This window comes from Anguilla anguilla, chromosome 1, assembly GCF_013347855.1.
Source record: "Anguilla anguilla isolate fAngAng1 chromosome 1, fAngAng1.pri, whole genome shotgun sequence".
Classification (NCBI taxonomy): Eukaryota; Metazoa; Chordata; class Actinopteri; order Anguilliformes; family Anguillidae; genus Anguilla; species Anguilla anguilla.
Genome location: NC_049201.1, coordinates 39,925,676 through 39,945,063, shown reverse-complemented (window position 1 = coordinate 39,945,063; position 19,388 = coordinate 39,925,676). Strand labels below are relative to the sequence as shown.

General features: G+C 43.5%; 3 protein-coding genes across 7 annotated transcripts in view; 2 read left to right on the top strand and 1 right to left on the bottom strand.

Moving 5' to 3' along the window:
* Nucleotides 1-3,722, top strand: part of mapkbp1 (mitogen-activated protein kinase binding protein 1) — a 73,321-nt gene extending 69,599 nt beyond the window's left edge. For all 3 annotated transcript variants that reach the window (XM_035406515.1, XM_035406500.1, XM_035406507.1), the window contains one exon: nt 518-3,722. In XM_035406515.1, the coding sequence (XP_035262406.1) occupies nt 518-772 (255 nt within the window). In that variant the 3' untranslated portion in view covers nt 773-3,722. The remainder of the gene's footprint in view (nt 1-517) is intronic.
* Nucleotides 3,714-11,566, bottom strand: jmjd7 (jumonji domain containing 7). The gene is made up of 8 exons (XM_035406548.1): nt 11,375-11,566; nt 10,165-10,318; nt 9,261-9,514; nt 7,530-7,586; nt 5,278-5,373; nt 4,946-5,022; nt 4,592-4,751; nt 3,714-4,341 (listed from the first exon to the last, which is right to left on the bottom strand). The coding sequence occupies exons 1-8, from the start codon at nt 11,433-11,435 to the stop codon at nt 4,253-4,255; spliced, it is 948 nt and encodes a 315-aa protein (XP_035262439.1). The 5' UTR covers nt 11,436-11,566; the 3' UTR covers nt 3,714-4,252.
* Nucleotides 11,567-11,707: 141 nt separating this feature from the next.
* On the top strand, nt 11,708-19,149 carry tbpl2 (TATA box binding protein like 2). 3 transcript variants are annotated; one of them, XM_035406572.1, is made up of 7 exons: nt 11,708-11,894; nt 12,592-12,947; nt 13,126-13,213; nt 14,207-14,298; nt 15,634-15,801; nt 16,543-16,637; nt 18,835-19,149. In XM_035406572.1, the coding sequence occupies exons 1-7, from the start codon at nt 11,844-11,846 to the stop codon at nt 18,909-18,911; spliced, it is 927 nt and encodes a 308-aa protein (XP_035262463.1). In that variant the 5' UTR covers nt 11,708-11,843; the 3' UTR covers nt 18,912-19,149. The 3 variants fall into 3 exon arrangements, with proteins under 3 accessions (XP_035262463.1, XP_035262454.1, XP_035262473.1); XM_035406563.1 differs by having other exon boundaries at nt 15,631-15,801; XM_035406582.1 differs by lacking the exon at nt 15,634-15,801.
* The last annotated feature ends 239 nt before the right edge of the window (nt 19,150-19,388 follow it).

Genomic DNA, 19,388 nt, shown 5'->3' with positions numbered 1-19,388 from the left:
ATGCTCTTCTGGCTGAATGGAAGAAGATCCCTGTAGCAATGCTCCAAAATCTAGTATAAAGCCTTCCCAGAAGAGTGGAGGTTGTTATAGCCGCAAAGGGTAGATCAACTCCATATTAATGACAGTAATTTTGGATGATGTTAGGTGTCAGGTGTCCACATACTTTTGGCCACGTAGTGTATAAGTGAATTATGTGGGTAGTGGTATTGCAAATCAAGGTAAAATGACCATGTACAGCACAATAATATTTTACCTGTGCCATTTTAATGAAATGTAGGTACAAGAGGATGGAAAGTGTATTCAAACTGCCTGTCATATTTACTGACTAAATATGACACACTGACTCTGAGCAATGGGGTGAATGGGGCAGGGGGGTGAATGGGGCAGAGGGGTGAATGGATCAGGGGGGTGAATGGGGCAGGGGGGTGAATGGATCAGGGGGGTGAATGGATCGGGGGGTGAATGGGGCAGAGGGGCGGGACCTGGCTGGAGTTAAAGGTGAGGTTTGTGCACGCAGGTGAGCGGTGCGGAGAGGGAGTCCAGCGAGGAGCAGCGGGAGATGGCGCAGGTCCTGTCGGCGGCCTTCAGGGAGGTGCGGGCGGAGCTGGATTCTCTGTCCCCCTCGGCGCCTGCAGGGGCAGCCAGGGGAGCCCTGTGTGGGCTGGGGGGCAAGGAAGGGGGGCTGGGGGAGGACAGGACCCTGGCCCTGCTGGAGCAGTACTCTGAGCTCCTGCTGAAGGCTGTGGAAAAAAGGCTGGACAACAAATTCTGACCACCCCTCAACCACCAGGCCCAAAAAGACAAAACAAACAAACAAGCTTCAGACACCACAACGCCCCCCCCCCCCCCTTCCTCAGGCCCCTTCACCTACTGAAGCTGAAACGTAAGCAGGACGTGCTCACACCTTTCTTTTTTAATTCAGAATTTTTATTTTTACTTTTCTCACCTTTCTGTTTTAAAATGGTTGTTTGATTTTAGAGCAGGTGTTGTTGGTGAGCAGGTGTACATTTAACTCTGTTAATCACGTGAGAGGCCTCTTTCCAGGCTGGACTTGGATGGTGTTGAGTGCGTTCTCTGTGTGAGTCTGTGTGTGTATGCGCGTGTGCATACATGTGTGCGTGTGCGTTCGTGTGTGCACGTGTGTGTGCGTGTGCGTTCGTGTGTGCATGGGCACCTGTGAACTGAGCACACCTCCCCCCATCCTGTACTGCTTGGCACTCACAGCCACTCCTTTCACCCAGTTGCCAAATATTAACCTCCCTTTTTAAAACCGCTTGAGAGAGTTTCCAAACTCCACAGGGACCCATGGAACCTCTCATCCCAGGTTTGCCTGGGGGGGGACTGTACTTCAGTGAAGGAAATGGCTGGTTCTCAGCACAAGGGTGCAAGCAGGAGGAGGGGTTGGGGCTTTGGAGGAAGAGTAACACTGCTGTTGAAAATGATCACTTTTTAATGTGAATTAGCTGTGATGCATTTGCCAGCTCAAAGCGAATGGTTATAAAGGAACACTACAAGTGGCCAGACTTCATGACAGAAGTGAAATCCCCCTGCAATAACCACGTGGGGACTACTTCTGTCCCTCGTGGTCTTACTCTGGACCCTGTTTTATCTAATAAGTGTTGTTCATTGTGTTTTAAGTGCTCATATGAGTTCATTTAGGAAGTGGGACTAGTATTTATTTTGTTGTGAACAGTGGGAGTGAGGAAATTGTACAGTGCACGTATTTTATACTGGATGCTAATGCTGTCATTCAGGTTTGTGCCAGAGGTTATGTCAGTGTCACCGGACATTTGGAAGGTCAGAGAAGCAGTCGCAAAGGAACGAACTTGGAAAAAAATCTGAACGGGCCAAAAGCACTTTCAGGTACATTTTGTAAGCACTCAGTACTTTTTTATATTCCAAATTTGTATTCAGTGCGGTGGCAGACGTGTTGTTTCATAATGAACTTGGTGCCTTAGTTGAAAATTACCAGCATTGGGCTTTTCTATACAGTTAAGTTGCAATCACCAAAATTTTGTGTGCTGATTAAATTACGAAAACCACTACCTCAGGTTAATTCTGAGGTCACCTTGAAAACGGATTAACCTCTGCGTCGCTGTATGAAATAAGAGATATAACAATCTAATGTGAGCGAACTGCTGTAGAAATGGCCTTCCTCTGGTGGCACTGGCAGACAACACGCCCCAGGGCGTGGCTGGTCAGGGGGAGGAGTCAGCAGAGCTGATGGAAATGTCATGGGGAATGGTCACCTCAAAGGCATTGAGGAACATCAATCCCTGAACAACAAAAGCCTCACCTGATATCACCAGGAACTATCAGGTGGGGTTTTTTCACCAAGAAATATTGGGTGTGATTATTTTACCTTTACACTACCCTCTGATTGGTCTACATGTTAAGCTCTACAATATTATTGGCTCCTTGAGGCACTGTATTGGACAAGGTGGTGCGGTGAAATGCTGTTCTATAAATGACTGACCTATCTTAACTGTGGACGGTTCTGTGGAGAAAATGACGGCTAAGTTTCTCAATGCCCTGCAGGTTGTGCTGTCTCCTCCCTTTGTCTCTGGCACAATCTTCCTATTTTGTAATGACCATGTAAAGCACTTTTATTTGTAGAAACTGTAGTGAGTAGGTCAAACGTTGGCTTTGCCATACCTCCAGGAAAGCTCTGACCAGAAGGGTCTTAGTAACACTCACGTCTCAGAAAACATGCCAACCCAAACCACGCTGCCATGGCAACAGTGGCAGCTTCCTGCCAGCTGGGCTCAGCAGTGCTGACCTCTCCTGTCCTTTGGCTACTGCCCAGCTACAGTCACCACCACTGGCCCCATCCTCCCCAAATATAGTCCCTTTGGATACAGTAGGTCTAAGGACACTATCACTCTAATGGACGCAGTTCATTCACATTAGCATATGGTCCCTTCGGATAGGTCAAAGACACTCTGTCACTCTAATGGATACAGTTCATAGACATTAGTGGCTGTGGGAACATAGAATCAAGGATCACTCTACTGGTCACTGAACCGAAGCCAGTAAAGTCTCATCTCTTTCTGATGACCAAGATGCCTCTGTTATTACACATTACTCATAAGGTCAGTGTGCATGGACATACACCTTCATTTCCTTTTAGTGTACAAAGGTTCAAACGTGGAGGATGTGACATGACACAAAATGACATTGGCTCGTCAAATGTTTTTCTCATTTGAGATGTTCCTGTAATGCCCCATCTGTCCACAAGAGGGTAGCATGTCTAAGGTCATTAGAATTCATTTCTAAATAGTACATAGGACACCTTTAAAAAGACATGGGATTGTATTTCATGCTCAAGTGATACAAGTGTATGGCTCTACCTTACTACTTAAATGCATGGGGAAGTTTGCATGGAAGCCTATGGGGGCACGGGGCCGGCAGCGGGGCCCCTAAATGAACTTGCATGGTTGTGCATATCAGATGGACTCGTCGTATGCAGGGTCTCGGCATTGCCCATGAAGCGACCCTTTCAGTTCTTAGCTTTCCCATTGTGCTTATGACACTGTCTTAATGCTTCATTTCAGATGGACCAAAAGAAGCAATCTTTCTAAGGCTGTCTGTGTGAAAACTTGAGTTTTATTTTGCACTGACTTCCAGGTTCAGTTGTGTTTTTACCCTCGGTGTTTGTACTCTTTATCCTTTGAAATTCTTTTTTGAGAATGAAACGAAAACAAATAAAAAAGTTTATTACACTGTTGCTTCCGTTTATTGTGCGTCATGTTGTGACCGCAAGGTCTTTGCGAGGATATACTGACAGCCAAACGCCGAACAGGCCTGCACTTCTATACATTTTGCTGGGGAGGCTCTCAGCTGTCCTCTTAAGACCCAGAAATTCATTTTTGTCCCCTGCAGGGGGACATGAGTCTCTAGCCTCAAGAACTATACATTCTGCTATGCTGAAACCTACGCTATAAGGGACATTCAATAAAATATATTCACAGCAAAATGTGTTTCCATCAAGACTCTTATGTAAAAATAAAAATGTAAATACTTAAATTTTTTCTGCCAAGCCTCAGGAGGATATATTGCAGAACACGACGGTAGCTGCATTACACAGCAGGTTATGTTGGACATTTTCAAGCTCACAGATGCTCCACCGCTGAGCTCAACAACTGAGCCTCACTGGCACAGAGTACCACCGCAGACAAATGGATCCATCCTCCTGCTGGGTGTGTGCCTTGTCTGGGATTTCACGACCCTTGACCCCTGGCTGCCAGTGATGTCATAGCATGCCCACTGTTCCAGAGAGAGACTCCACCAGTTGGAAGTAGTTGTACTTGATGTCAAACTCCATGTCGTACCAGAAATTCACTGAAAATGAAAGGACTGTCAGAAGCAGGGCTTAAGTTATATTGGGTCTACCACCTGTAGCACCTAACACAATCTATTATGCATATTAATACAGATAATCTTACCACATGCTTTTCACATACAGTATATTATTCAAAATGATCATGGGACGCTCCTGTCCTGCAAGCATTAGCATAGTGCGATAGCACGTCGTGGGCCCATCCATGCGTCGAAACTGTGCCTTAACAGCCGGCCAGCAGACGGGTGGTACCTGCAATGCAGCCGTGAGACTGGCGCACGTGGTGGAACCACAGGGAGGGGAGGTACAGCATCTCCCCCGCCCTCACGGTGCAGGTGAGCGGACGAGCCAGCCGGTAGTCCGGGTAACGCTCCAGGTCTGGATTCAAGGGGTCCAGCGGGATCCAGGGGACCTCAAAACAGAGGGGCAGCCCCAGTTACAACATCCGGACTCCGTACCGCCATTATTATTTAGACTGAGATTATCTACTGTGAGAACGAAGCGGTTTTTAGGTGCAAAACACATTAGCCTTCTGTAAAACGGACAAGAAAGCTGAATCTAATCCCACTCCTTAAGCAACTGAGCTGGAGTCTGCACCTCTCTCACCTTGTCTGCACCCTCCTCATCCACCACCTCAAACGTCCCATCCTTTCTCTGGCAGAACGTAGCTGGCTGGTACAGCTCTGAGCAAAAAAGGAGACAAGCTTCACTACAAGCCTCTCTACCAGGCACACAGAACCAGAATAATGCAGTTCTGCCTGGCAGCTGGGGGCTTGAATCCTGACGGAGGCACAGCAAAATCCAAAATCATCACTGTACCTGTTGTCTCATTTATTTCTGAGATCTAGCAATGTTCTTCGATCCTTATGCACACACTGGTAAGTTGTTCTGCAGAAGGGATTCAGTTGAATGCTAAAAGATGAATGTGACGGTTTTACCGTACGGGATGAAGGGCCGGTCAGAGGGCGGGATCAGAATGAAGTGCTTCTCTCCAGAGATCACACAGTACAGGTTCTCATAGTGGTCTTTGTGCACTGAAACCACAAAACCAAACGATTAGCCCCAGGTCTCCACCATCAAGGCCTTGCTCAGTGGCACAACTATTTCTTTTCCATATGGGCAGTATACCACGCTACACTGATCGTGCCACTGACAAAATCTGATTTTATTGGTTTTCCTCTTAAGAAAATATTTCCAATACACTGACAACTATTTTCTTGCAAAAGTAAATTGCATCCATTTACAGTTTAGAATTTCTTCAAAGTCAAGCTGGATACTTAAGTGCACATATAGCACAAGCTAGACATTGTATAATGCATCAAATCACTGTATTAAACAATTTATCTCTCTATACTGAATAAACACTAAATATGAAAACTCAGTGTTCAATGCCATTTCTACTTTTTCTTCTTGAATTAACCCTTGTTGCTCTGTGTACCAATGAGTACTGTTGTGTTTTTATTTTCTTAAAAAGTAAGGACAGAAGCGCACTTTAATGTATATCTGTGGAAGACTACCATTACTGTATTGGAAAGATAGGGCAGTAATAAGCAGCTTGTTAGCCCTTACTATTATGTTCAAATGGTCTCAACAGTAAAACAAAATTTCTCATGCAGGAAGTGCTTCATTCCTTGGAAAAATATGAACACAAGAGGGAGCCATAAGTGCATCTATGACCAACTGATTCACATAAAGCATAAGATTATATTACTGCTCATAACAGCCAACCCTGAATTTCACTGCTTGATATCACTGAGCTGTAAGAATGTTCCAACCCTGAATTTCACTGCCTGATATCACTGAGCTATAAAAATGTTCCAACCCTGGATTTCACTGCCTGATATCACTGAGCTGTAAAAATATTCCAACCCTGGATTTCACTGCCTGTCTGAATATAGTGGAAAATACTGACCGTCTGCTTTCCTTAAATAAACCAGGAAAGTAAACCAGTTGGCTAATTGTGTGGCTGTAACAAATGCTCATTATCATGAGAGCTAGTTCTAGTATATAAATGTCTGATATCAAACACTGTCATAACTACCACAATTCTTGATATCAAATTCAAATTACTGCCAGCTAATCTGAATTTCTGATATCAGACTGAATTACAATGATCTGCATTTATTATATCAAAGATTTGAATGGAAGCTTGATATAATTAAACTTTTAATATCAATTTGAAATAGAACTAGTTTTTATAACTGTTTTTGATTAACTTCAGAAATATTCATTCAATTTTTGATAAAGTTAGCCTAACTATTTAGCAAAAGTCCCCTTTTGAAAGAAAAAGTTATTTATGGAGCCTTTAAGAACAGTCGAAACATTCTATCCAACTTTACAAACATTGATGGCAGTGATATGTAATTTTCTAGATTTGATGTCAAGCAAGCAAAACATGAAGATCTTTCTCCAGCAGTCTGAACCTGAAATACTGAAGCTGTAAAAAAAGAGGAGTGTGTGAAATGTGTGTAATCCAAGACTGACAGGAAACACGTGAAATTACAGATGTTTTTATTATACACATCTTAACTAAATATTAATTCTGTTACATTTATTTATACCTGTTGTGTATATTAAAAGCAAAGAAAATGCTTGTTGGGGGTAAATCTCATTTCAACTTGGTGATGTTTAAATATAAACACAGCACCACAGACAATCTATAAAATGTGAGTGGCACCCATGAAAAATCTTGAGCCAGAGGTTATTTCCTGTTAGTCATTTTAAAAGCTAGTGGCCCGGTGGGCCATTATATAAATCTTATTGATCTTATCAATCAATAAGTCCCTGAACCCAGCTTCTTATTGTGGCCTCTATGCAAGTCACCATAAGCTTGCCATATCACACATCCATCTGGGATTGATTTGGATTTGCTAAATGGGCTGTGCTGGGGAAGCAGATGCTAAATAGTCAGTGCAGAATAAGAAAACTATTTTCTTTAAATGTTTAAAAGCTGGAAAGTTGTGTAAATGCGTGACAAAAATAAAATTCTTGTCAGTGTTTGTCCAATTCATATGACACGGGTACAATACAAGCAGTTACTATTTAGCATAATACTATTTCCCTTGGAAGTGATATGACCATAGAACAATATCAGAATAGAAAAGCTGCAGAAACTGCTACTGATACCTGCACAGCACAAAAAGGTCAAACTTTACCACTTCCACAGTATTAAAAAGATACTGCCTCTTACTTGATGTGACAGCCCTTGCTTCTCCCAGCCAGAAATTCACAGCATCAGGCAACTTTCCTGCAACAAAAATAGAGCTACCATTTTTATAAACCAATGCATAAGAATGCTATTCCTTGCCAAGCAGGAGCACCAATTAATTTTAGAATCTGTACAGCATGCGATATCTCAACAGGGGTTTTCAAAAGAACCAGACCCTGCCTGACATCAAGCCTTGGATGCAGGACAATTGCAGATTCCTTACATGCAGCAAGCTGTGTTTGCTGAGTTCAACTGATGTTATAAAACATGTCTTCACTGTCAATCCCAACTAACCATGACATACAATCCTGCTTCATTGTCATGCAGCAAAACACACCAGACCTTTTCCAAAGAGAATACAAAAACCAGTAAAGGACCCAACTGAGCCAATTTGGGAAAACCTGGAATTTTTTACCCTGAGCCTTTCAGGGGGAAATCTCAAGATGACACAACTCAAGAGAAACGGTGGGATGCATAAAAGAGCTCAATCCACATATCTGTACAATAGACCAACCCTTTAAGGGTGACAGGGAACCTCAGGCCTTCTGAATGCCAGCCCCGATGCCTCAAACAGTGTACACGCATAAATGCTACTCAAGGGCAGTCTGACCTGATACAAGTAGGGGCATGTCTCAAGCATATGAGTACTCGACAGAAAATTCTTAAACATTTGAAAAAAATGTCATCTAATATAATTTTTTTTTTGCATTTACAATTTCCCTAGTAATAGGTAAAGCGTGTACAGCAAGGCTAGAGCTGTGCCTGTTAACAGTTCAAAACAAGCTTCTATCAAACATCTTTGTTGCACGGGCTGGCCTACACAGGAAAAATGCTCTGCAATGCCTTCTGGCAGGCCTGCTGCTGTAAACTGGGCTAAAAAATTAAAAAGAGCACCTGAGTAAAAGCAAAGAAAAATCAGCTTGTAATCGTTTAGAAAAAATCATTCAGAAGTCCCACCCCTAGTTTAAAGTTAGCTTCTGTGGGTGAGGAATTTCTGCCAGGGTCATGTCTATGTTTCCCCAGCCCTATGATCTCTCAATTAATTTCCCCAGCAACTTTGAGCAATACACCTGAGGAAACAGAGGGCTGAGGGAACAGTTCACTGAGGGAACAGAGGGCTGAGGGAACAGAGGGCAAAAGGAACAGTGGGCAAAAGGAACAGTGGGCTGAGGGAACAGTGGGCTGAGGAAACAGAGGGCAGAGGGAACGGTGGGCTGAGGGAACATAGAGCTGAGGGAACATAGAGCTGAGGGAACAGTGGGCTGAGGGAACATAGAGCTGAGGGAACAGAGGGCTGAGGGAACAGTGGGCTGAGGGAACATAGAGCTGAGGGAACACAGAGCTGAGGGAACAGAGGGCTGAGGGAACAGTGGGCTGAGGGAACATAGAGCTGAGGGAACATAGGGCTGAGGGAACAGAGGGCTGAGGGAACAGTGGGCTGAGGGAACAGAGGGCTGAGGGAACAGAGGGCTGAGGGAACAGTGAGCTGAGGGAACAGTGGGCAGAGGGAACAGAGGACTGAGAGAACAGAGGACAGAGGGAACAGACGGCTGAGGGAACAGTGGGCAGAGGGAACAGAGGACTGAGAGAACAGAGGACAGAGGGAACAGACGGCTGAGGGAACAGTGGGCTGAGGGAACAGAGGGCTGAGGGAACAGAGGGCAGAGGGAACAGAGGACTGATGGAACATAGGAGTGCTCCCTTTCTGCCTACCCAGGGCTTCGCTCATCCAGGGGATGTGGGTCTCCAGGTCGTCTGTAAGCTCGGGCAGCTCCTCCATCAGGTTGGAGCACTGCTTCTGCACGTAGAACACGCCCGCTCCTTCCTCCTTCTGCTCCACCACATCCAGCAAAGAGGAGAATGTCATTTGGCGCTCCTCAGGCATGACGAAGCGATCCCCGTGCACTGCGTCGGCATAGCCGGTAGGTGTGACCGCCACGCTGAGCACCTTGGAGCCCACTCTTTCCCTGTTAGACACACCCCCTTATCACCAAATGCAGCTTCAAATGACTCACAGCGGAATGAGGGCTCATGACAGCCATCACAGGTAGGGCTGTCATGCACTGCCAATCACTGATGTGTGTTAACCAAAGGACTTTGTCCTATATAGATAAACACCCCCTAAAATCTGTGAATTGTTCATGAAGACTCACTTCTATGTTACTATTTCAAAACAGAAAGGCTGTCCAAAAGTAATCTAGAAGGAAAATCAGGAAAATCCCAAGTCATACGAATAATATGATCCAATATCTTGGATTCTTAGACAAATATGCAAATAAAGCTAGCTGCTGTAGCATTATCATGCAGAGCTTTGAGTACGAGGCTCAGTCTCATGCTTTGAGAATGAAATATTGCCACACAATGTTTATTTGTACCAGGGGCGACATAGCTCAGGAGGTAAGACCGATTGTCTGGCAGTCGAAGGGTTGCCAGTTAAAACCCCGCCCTGGGCGTGTCGAAGTGTCCTTGAGCAAGACACCTAACCCCTAACCCCAAACTGCTCTGGCGAATGAGAGGCATCAATTGTAAAGCGCTTTGGATAAAAGCACTATATAAATGCAGTCCATTTACCATTTACATAGACTGCTAGTACAGTCCCTCGGGATTATGGATTTACCTGAGATAAGATGGGTTCCACTTGTGCAGAGCAGGCCAGTGATTGAAGGCATTGCGGATGATACATGGCTTGTTAGGACCAATCCATTCTCGGTAGAACTCCAAGGGGGATGGGGGCTCCTCCAAATATGGCACGGTTTCATTGAGGTACAGCTCTGTGAACATGAAAAAAGATCTCAGCAAGCAGTAGCTAAACAGCAGGGAAGTAACTGTCAAAGTCAGGACACCACTCGACAGACTGGTCCTATATGCTTATGCATCCTGAGCATGCACATTCTGTCCAGATCAGAAACTTAACTCATCTTACTGAGGTTCAGTGTGATGTTTATATGTCAGCTGATTTCATAAACCTGACAAAAAAGCGGAAACTGTGCGGTATTATAATTTGCAGTGACAGCATACGTGCCGTTTTCAGCAGGATGGTTTGTAGCATTTTATGTGTTGTCCTGAGGCATTTTTAAGGACATCGGCCTGACTGTACTGTTAAATGTGCTAAACTTCCTCGCCACTGGCCCGACACTTCTGCTCACTGTCACGTACTTCCGGTATAGTGTCCCGACTGCCCGGTACTGTTCTAGGGGATCTTATGAGGTGTCCTGTACGTACTGAAATGTAGTGGCCCGTGCTGATAGCCTTAGTGGGCTGAATACGCCGAATGTCCAGTACCTACGAAGCTTGCAAGCTTAGCCTCTTCACCAGCTCGCAGACAAGTTATATGCGTGAAATTACCAAAAAAAAAAGATTATAAAATAGTATCCCTCTTGCTCGTGCTATGTATTTAGTAATTTTACGAGTAGGAACATAAAATAATTCAATTCCAGTTACAGGAGGTAGCCACAGTATAGGACAGTTCACAAAACACTAGAGACAGCATGACACTCAGCAGGACAGCCTGTAGGACATTGGGACAACATGTCACTATCCTCGTTGAGTTGAGGACAGCCTGCGGGACAGCGTTTAAAATACCATGTACTTATTCTAGTATGAAATGTCACAGGACAGGGCACACTAGTCTGTAGCACACTCTGTTTCTCGGGGTACTGCTATCAACTAGCTTGATTTAAATACACCAATTCAATTCATGGAACGAGCTCCAATAGCCTACTTTGATTCCTTACATGAATCTTATCTCTCGGGCTGTAGAAGACAAAATAACTTGCAGTTTAGCGGCACGTGGCTTGCTAGCAAATAACGTTAGCTAGCAAACTCACCACGAGCTTCCTTTGAGAATTCTCTTAAACATTTCTTCACTGCATCCAAACATTCCGCCATGACGACTGCCTCATTGCAGGCAACGTTGTACAAAACATCATAATTTCACATTACCACACTGTCATACACCCCGACAACAGACACTTCGTGCAACAGCACCGCACACACCACAGTTCACGAAACGCGTGGCTTGCTTACCATAGAAGCACTGAGTCCTTATAATTGAACTACATTTCCCTTTACTTACGAGTCTCCCTCTTCTGGCTGGAGATAATAATAACAATAAGCACACATGTAACCAATTGGTTTTGCTTGCCAATCAAGGTTACGGCTTTGCCTTCAAAGGCTTTATGGAAAAGTGCGCGGATGAGATGTTCATTTTGTTTATCGACATTAAAACGATATATGAACAAATTAAACCAATTAACTAAATATATAATTTAAAAACGCGACATTTTAAACATTCATATGGATGAGGAGGCTGCTTTAGAGAATTATTTTGACCACTCAATTGCCAATGTGAGTATTTACTCATCGGTTCTGCAAAAACTTGAATACATCTCTTGCGGTATAGCCAAAAACTTTTTTCAGTGTAGCAGTGTAATCTCGTTTGTTTGATTGTGGTCTTCCACCAATAATTTTTTTATGTTTCTTATTTTATTATGAGAACCAGCAGACTTTGGCTTTCGGCCTTGTTTGTATATGCTTTTATTGGGCTTCTGGGTTATATCGCTCTTAGCTATCAGATGTCGGAAGTAATCAGATATCAGAAGTAATGTATAAACAAAATCCATGATGTTTCTTTTTCAATCTCTTGTCATGTCACTCCTAAATTCCTCCTGAATGATGATTACGCACAGCAACAGTTAATTCAGAATCCTCATGTGTTATTACTTTAATAACAGTGACCATTAATTGAGGCCATTGGTATACTCTCAAGATTGTCTATAAAACCCCATATTTTGAGTGATGGAACTTTTTCACTTTTCACTCAAACTCTCACTGTGCTAGCTGGTTCCAAGCTATCACACAATATTCCTTCCACATTGCTGTTGTACTCATAATACTCAAGATAACATTTTCAGAGAATGGCAGTGAAAGTGTGAGGTTTTAACTGTGTTAAGTTTATGATGCAGTGGACAGGTTGCAGTGGGAGTTTTCACATCCTCCAGTCAGGAATAGTGATTTATCTCTAGCTTTGTGCGTGTGCTTCCAGGACCCTACTGACTACATGAGCTATGAGGGGGCCCTGGGGCTTCAGGGGCCACCACAGCTGCAGGACCCCTCCTTCCTCTCCTCTGTGAGCGAGCGGGATAAAGATCTAGCAGAGGGCTTGGACCTCAGTTTCTTGCCTGATGACCTGGGCACCCAGGATGAGCCACCAAGTGGTACTAATAAGATGCAGGACAGTGGTGTCTTTGAGGACTACACACCTGTGAAGTCTTCTGTGCCTGAAACTGGCGAAGCCTTCCCAGAGGCCTCTCCATTTTGCCCTCTTGCCATGACTCCTATGACTCCAATGACCCCCATGACCCCAGTCTCTGAGCGATCCGGAATCATCCCCCAGTTGCAGTAAGTAACTATTTAACCTCAACCATCATTTTAAAAGAACATTTGATGTTACTTCTGATCTGATATTGATTTTTTTTTTTTTTTTTTACTGCAACCCAAACACCCAAATATTGGGTTTCAATCTTCACAGCAATCAGTCTGTCCTCTAATGTAATCGTCTTTGTGTGTGTGTGTGCAGGAATATTGTGTCCACAGTAAACTTAGCCTGCCCTCTGGACCTGAAATCTATTGCACTCCAGGCTCGCAACGCTGAGTACAACCCAAAGGTGAACTATGCAGAGTTTTAATGTGTGGTACTGCTCATGTTTGACATGGGCTCCAGACCTTAACATTGAGTTCCAGAACCAAATGCATGGGTTTACTTTACCACTTTCACAACATTAATATTAACTTTCTAGCCGTGAATGGCAGTTCCAGCATATAAACACCTCTGTTGCTAACCCCAGTAAACCACGGTGATGAAATTAGCATACACACAGAAAAGTTCTTGCTGTAAGGTGCAGTCCACATACAGCATTAGAGATTCCAGAATGAAAACTCACACCTACTTATGATCCATAGAAAAAGTATTGTTTTATTTATCTATAGAAAAAGTATTGTTTTATTTATCCGTAGAAAAGGTATTGTTTTACTTATCCATGTGATAGGTAAAAGTTTGACCTACAGTATGTCTTCATGATGAAGGCCTACATATTAACCTCCACGTGGTTATGAATTATTATTTGCAATTTTTAAGAATTCAGTAAGACAATTCAAATGAATTCACTACATCCTTTTGCAAATTACGACAACATTACTTGATCTGTGTTACACTACTGGGAAAAATACCTGCGAGAGAAGATGCCTTGCTTCAGTAAGCTTATTTTAACCCAAAAGAAGACCTTGTTACCATCTCTTTAGCTGGGAGGACTGCATGTGAGCTTTCAGCCAAGATAAGCTTGAGATGTAAAAATATTAGTGAGGCTATTCTGTTAAACTAAACTAAACTACTGGTTAAACTACTGAACTGATAAGTCCCATGAAGATGGAATTGTAAACAGTTGCTACCAGATTGCCTTAAGATATCCTGTTCATATTTTCTGGTCCAGTTGTGAAAATATAAGACCAATAACCAAGAGAAAATGATATGCAGTATTGTGATTGTGTTCTTCAACTACTGTATAGGCAACAATGCCTTTTTGAAATTATTTGCCAATTAATTAAATTGGTCAGGTTGGGTGTTATGTTCTCACTTTTGTGTGGGTATGACCTTGTTCCAGCGCTTCGCTGCTGTCATCATGAGGATCAGGGAGCCAAGGACCACTGCCCTCATCTTCAGCTCAGGGAAGATGGTTTGCACCGGTGCCAAGAGGTGAGGACCCTTCACTCACTCAGAGAGAAAGATGAGGACCAATCACGTGCTCACAGAGAAAGATGAGGACCAATCACATGCTCACAAAGGTGAGGACCTTTCACTCACTCAGAGAGAAAGATGAGGACCAATCACATGCTCACAGAGAAAGATGAGGACGAGAAAGATGAGGACCAATCACATGCACACAGAAGTGAGGACCTTTCACTCACTCAGAGAGAAAGATGAGGACCAATCACATGCTCACAGAGAAAGATGAGGACGAGAAAGATGAGGACCAATCACATGCACACAGAGGTGAGGACCATTCACTCACTCAGAGAGAAAGATGAGGACCAATCCCATGCTCACAGAGGTGAGGACCTTTCACTCACTCAGAGTGAAAAATGAAGACCAGTCACATGCTCACGGAGTAAGATGAGGACCAATCACATGCTCACAGTGGTGAGGACCTTTCACTCACTCTGAGAGAAAGATGAGGACCAATCCCATGCTCACAGAGGTGAGGACCATTCACTTGCTCAGAGAGAAAGATGAGGACCAATCACATGCTCACAGAGAAAGATGAGGACCAATCACATGTTCACAGAGGTGAGGATTGTCTGTGGAACTTCAGAGTACCTATCTGTTATGAGCTTGGCAGATGTAACTCAGAAGTGTGTAAATCATTATAGCTGCAGAAGTTGCCTAGAGTGCCAGCAATAGATATAATTAATGATTGATGGAGACAAAACCTTACAAACCAGAAATAAGGTATAGAATGTGAGCTACAGCTCAATCATTACAATACCACAAGGATTGTGGTGCACTCACTGTGGACTTAACTCCTTGTCAGGCATAATGCAATACTGGAAATAACTGTGTAACTATTGGTAGGTAACAGTTATTGGAGTGAAAATAAGTTCTACTTAGTTGGTGGTCAGTCTTCTGTTGGACTATGGATTTTGATCACATTTACATTACTGCCTGGGGCGACACTGCTGCGTGACAGCAAGAGGGTCCTGGGTTTGAATCCTGGCTGGGGACTTTCTGTGTGTAGTTTGCATGTTCTCCTCGTGTCCATGTGGGTTTTCTCTGGGTACTCCAGCTTCCTCCCATGATCGAAATACATGCAGGTAGGCTATTAGGAGAGTCTAAATTGCCCTTGAGTATGAGTATGTTGTGTGTGTCCTGCGATGGATTGGCGGCCTGTCAGGGTGTTTCCCTGCCTCTCGCCCAGTGCATGGTGGCATAGGATCCAGCACCCCCCATGACCCTGACCAGGAAGATAATGGATGGATCACTGGCTGTCATTGTGAAAGGGAAATCTCTTTTAGTTGTGTTTGTTCTAAGCAGTGAGGAGCAGTCTCGCCTGGCTGCTCGTAAATATGCCCGAGTGGTACAGAAGCTGGGCTTCCCCGCAAAGTTCCTTGACTTTAAGATCCAGAACATGGTGGGCAGCTGTGATGTTTGCTTCCCCATCCGCTTGGAGGGATTGGTTCTGACACACCAGCAATTCAGCAGGTATTTTTGGGTGGGGCTGGAGCAAAGTGTGGGGGGTGGCTGGAATGGGTCTCCAGGGTACACTAAAATCGCTAAATTACCACATCTTATTTTGACCGTGGTTGTTTTCAATGATTAAAGTTAGATAGATTGTCTATGTATTCTAAGTGTATGGCCAAAACTGGATCTGGCTTGAACTTCTGAATATAAACAAACCATGTCTCACACATCATTTTATGGATTGGTGATAACTGATGTGTGATGTGCTTAATCTTTGATAAACCTGTCCTGTACTAAAAACAATTCCTTCATATATTCTGATGTGCTAGCTAGCTAGTTTGCATGCATATTATCTTTCCCACATTTAGTATAATTTTGTCCCTGTCTTTGAGATGTTTTGTGTGTAGATGCTGGGAGGATCAGAGCCAGTTTAAAGCTATTTTAACCCTGATGTTTATTTTCTCCCGGTCTGGACTCTGGACTGCCCAGTTGTATTTAAAAGCGTCATTGCTGCAGTGTTGGGAGAGAGCAGATGGGTCCAGAGAGCAGATGGGTCCACACTCTTCTCTCAAGCACATGCAACCACACTGCTGCTGCTTTTCAGTCTGCAGCCCAGCAGCTGAGCTGCGCAGTTATTGTGCTGGAGGGGTACGCTCCATGCACAGCTGGCTCAGACAGACCGCCAGTGCCCTCTGACTCAGCTTACCTGGTGTCATGACTGTCTCCCCTGCACACCCCCCCCCCCTCCCCACCTCCCTGCAGCTATGAGCCGGAGCTGTTTCCTGGGCTGATCTATCGCATGGTGAAGCCACGCATCGTCCTGCTTATTTTTGTTTCAGGGAAAGTGGTACTCACTGGTACGTGTGGCGAAGAGCCTCTGTGGCTCCTGTGCCCCCATACACTCACACATACAGAGACTGCTACCAACGCACTCATGCAGAAACACTGACTGTGACTAATTCACTCATGCAGAGACACTAACTGTAACTAATTCACTCATGCAGAGGCACTGACTGAAACTAACGCACTCATTCAGAAACAGTGACTGTGACTAATTCACTCATGCAGAGACACTAACTGTAACTAATTCACTCATGCAGAGGCACTGACTGAAACTAACGCACTCATGCAGAAACAGTGACTGCGACTAATTCACTTATGCAGAGACACTGACTGGGACTAATTCACTCATGCAGAGACACTAACTAACTAATTCACTCATGCAGAGACAGTGACTGCGACTAATTCACTCATGCAGACACTGACTGCGACTAATTCACTCATGCAGAGACACTAACTAACTAATTCACTCATGCAGAGGCACTGACTGAAACTAACGCACTCATGCAGAAACAGTGACTGCGACTAATTAACTCATGCAGAGGCACTGACTGCGACTAATTCACTCATGCAGAGACACTGACTGAAACTAACACACTCATGCAGAGACACTGACTGAAACTAATTCACTCATGCAGAGACACTGACTGAAACTAACACACACATAAAGAGAGGTGGATGAATGCACTCACAAACACAGATTGTACACATATACACAGGAACACACACATACAATTGGAAAACACAGTAACACTACAACACAGATGCATGTACAGTGACAGACACACTCAGAGATTAATACACAAAGTAACATGCACATATACGCATTGGAACATAGAGAGACAGGTTGAGATCCATGCAGTGACGAATGCGCACAGTGCCCCCAGTGGCAAACTGCTGCACACACTCGTACTCCAAATCATTTAATCCTGAAAACAGGGCCTACGTAAGACTGACACTCCCACACCAAAAACGGTCGACTGTCCATGAGTAATATGGCTCTCACTTGTGATTCAGCCAAAAATGTCTTCTTCACAGTACATATAGTGTTGCCATTTACATTACAGGCATTTAGCAGACGCTCTTATCCAGAGCGACTTACACAACTTTTGCATAGCATTTACATTGCATCCATTTATACAGCTGGATATATACTGAAGCAATGCAGGTTAAGTACCTTGCTCAAGGGTACAACGGTAGTATCCCACCCAGGAATCGAACCTGTGACCTTCAAGTTACAAGACCTATTCCTTACCCATTATACTACTCTGCCGCCCCATCACTTGTGACATTCTCCCCAAAATTTCTTAATGCCTCATTTTTTTGAAAACTGTCACCTAATTTTTTTTTTTTTAATGTCATTGCCTCCCAAACATTTCCAAAGTTCACTTTCTGGAGTCTTTTTTATGATTTCAGTTTTAGTGTATGTTGTGACGATGTATCCTTTAAAAAAACATATTCAAGTCACTTTTACCAAATACCTTTAGTCAACCCAGATCTATTGAAAATGTGACTAGTTTTTCCTTAAATAGGATGTCAACCCACCAGTTCACTGACCTCTCACCCTCTATCTGTTGCAACTCTTCATCCATAAATTCAGGCTCAATTAATGTTGAAAAGTGGCAGAAGCTCTCTTCTGTATAGCTTCAATTTATAAGTATTTTGGCTAATGTTAGACATGCAAGAACATAGGCAGTGTGGTAATTACCCCTTGACCAGGCCAGCTACATCAACCTTGTGTTGCTTGTGAAATGAGAAGCAAAGAAGTACAAGCACAAATTTTTTTTTTAATGTTTAGAATTCAAAATAAAGTCGATGAAATGTATGTGTTTCTAGGTATGGAAACCTAATATCAAAATGTGATGTGTGGAACCATACCATCACTGTACAAGCTGCTTTGTAGTACATTTTCTTTCTTTAAACCATAAACCCATTGATGCCCTTATGCTAGCTATTGTAAAGCAAATGTTGTCCGAACTTAGATGTCTAAAATATCCTTCATGACACAGAAATAACTGAGGCAATCAAAAATGTACACCAAAACTGAAATAAAAAACACCAGAAAGTGAGCTATTCATTTAAATTCAGGGTGAAATTCCTCACTCTGGCAACCCTGATTACTATCCACATGCAGGTACAGTACACTCGGCCTTATAATAAATGCTCTTAAAAAATATATGTATACATGTTGAGTAATGTCTGTCTTCCTTATAGGTGCTAAAGAACGTTCTGAGATCTACGAGGCTTTTGAAAACATTTACCCTATTCTTAAAGGCTTCAGAAAACAATGACGTCACTCGTATTCAGCAGGATGGTCCATGAAGCCATCCACCGTATAAACTGAGCACTTACTGCGCTATTAAAATTAAATTTTGAGTATCATGCATGTCTAGGGGGAAGGTTCTTATGCTTTGTATGCACATTGTCAATGTGATTTTAAGTTAATGTATTCATCATTCAAAAAGGGCACTTTGTAGTATACAGAAAAAGCAATGTTTCTCACACCAGTAATCTCTGCTGTTTGGCTTTTTCAAGACGGAGCAATTGGCAAATGAAACATTGTAAATAGTTGGCCGTTAGTAACCCCCAAGTGTGACTTGTTACACATGTACAATAAGGTATGTACACCCAGTAATGACCTGCAAAAATATGCTCAAGTCACGTCGCAATAAATCTGTTGTGATGTATCGTGCAACCTGTTTGAAAATGTCAACCGCAGTGTTATTACAATCATACACACACTAGATCTTCCAGTGCACCCACGTGAT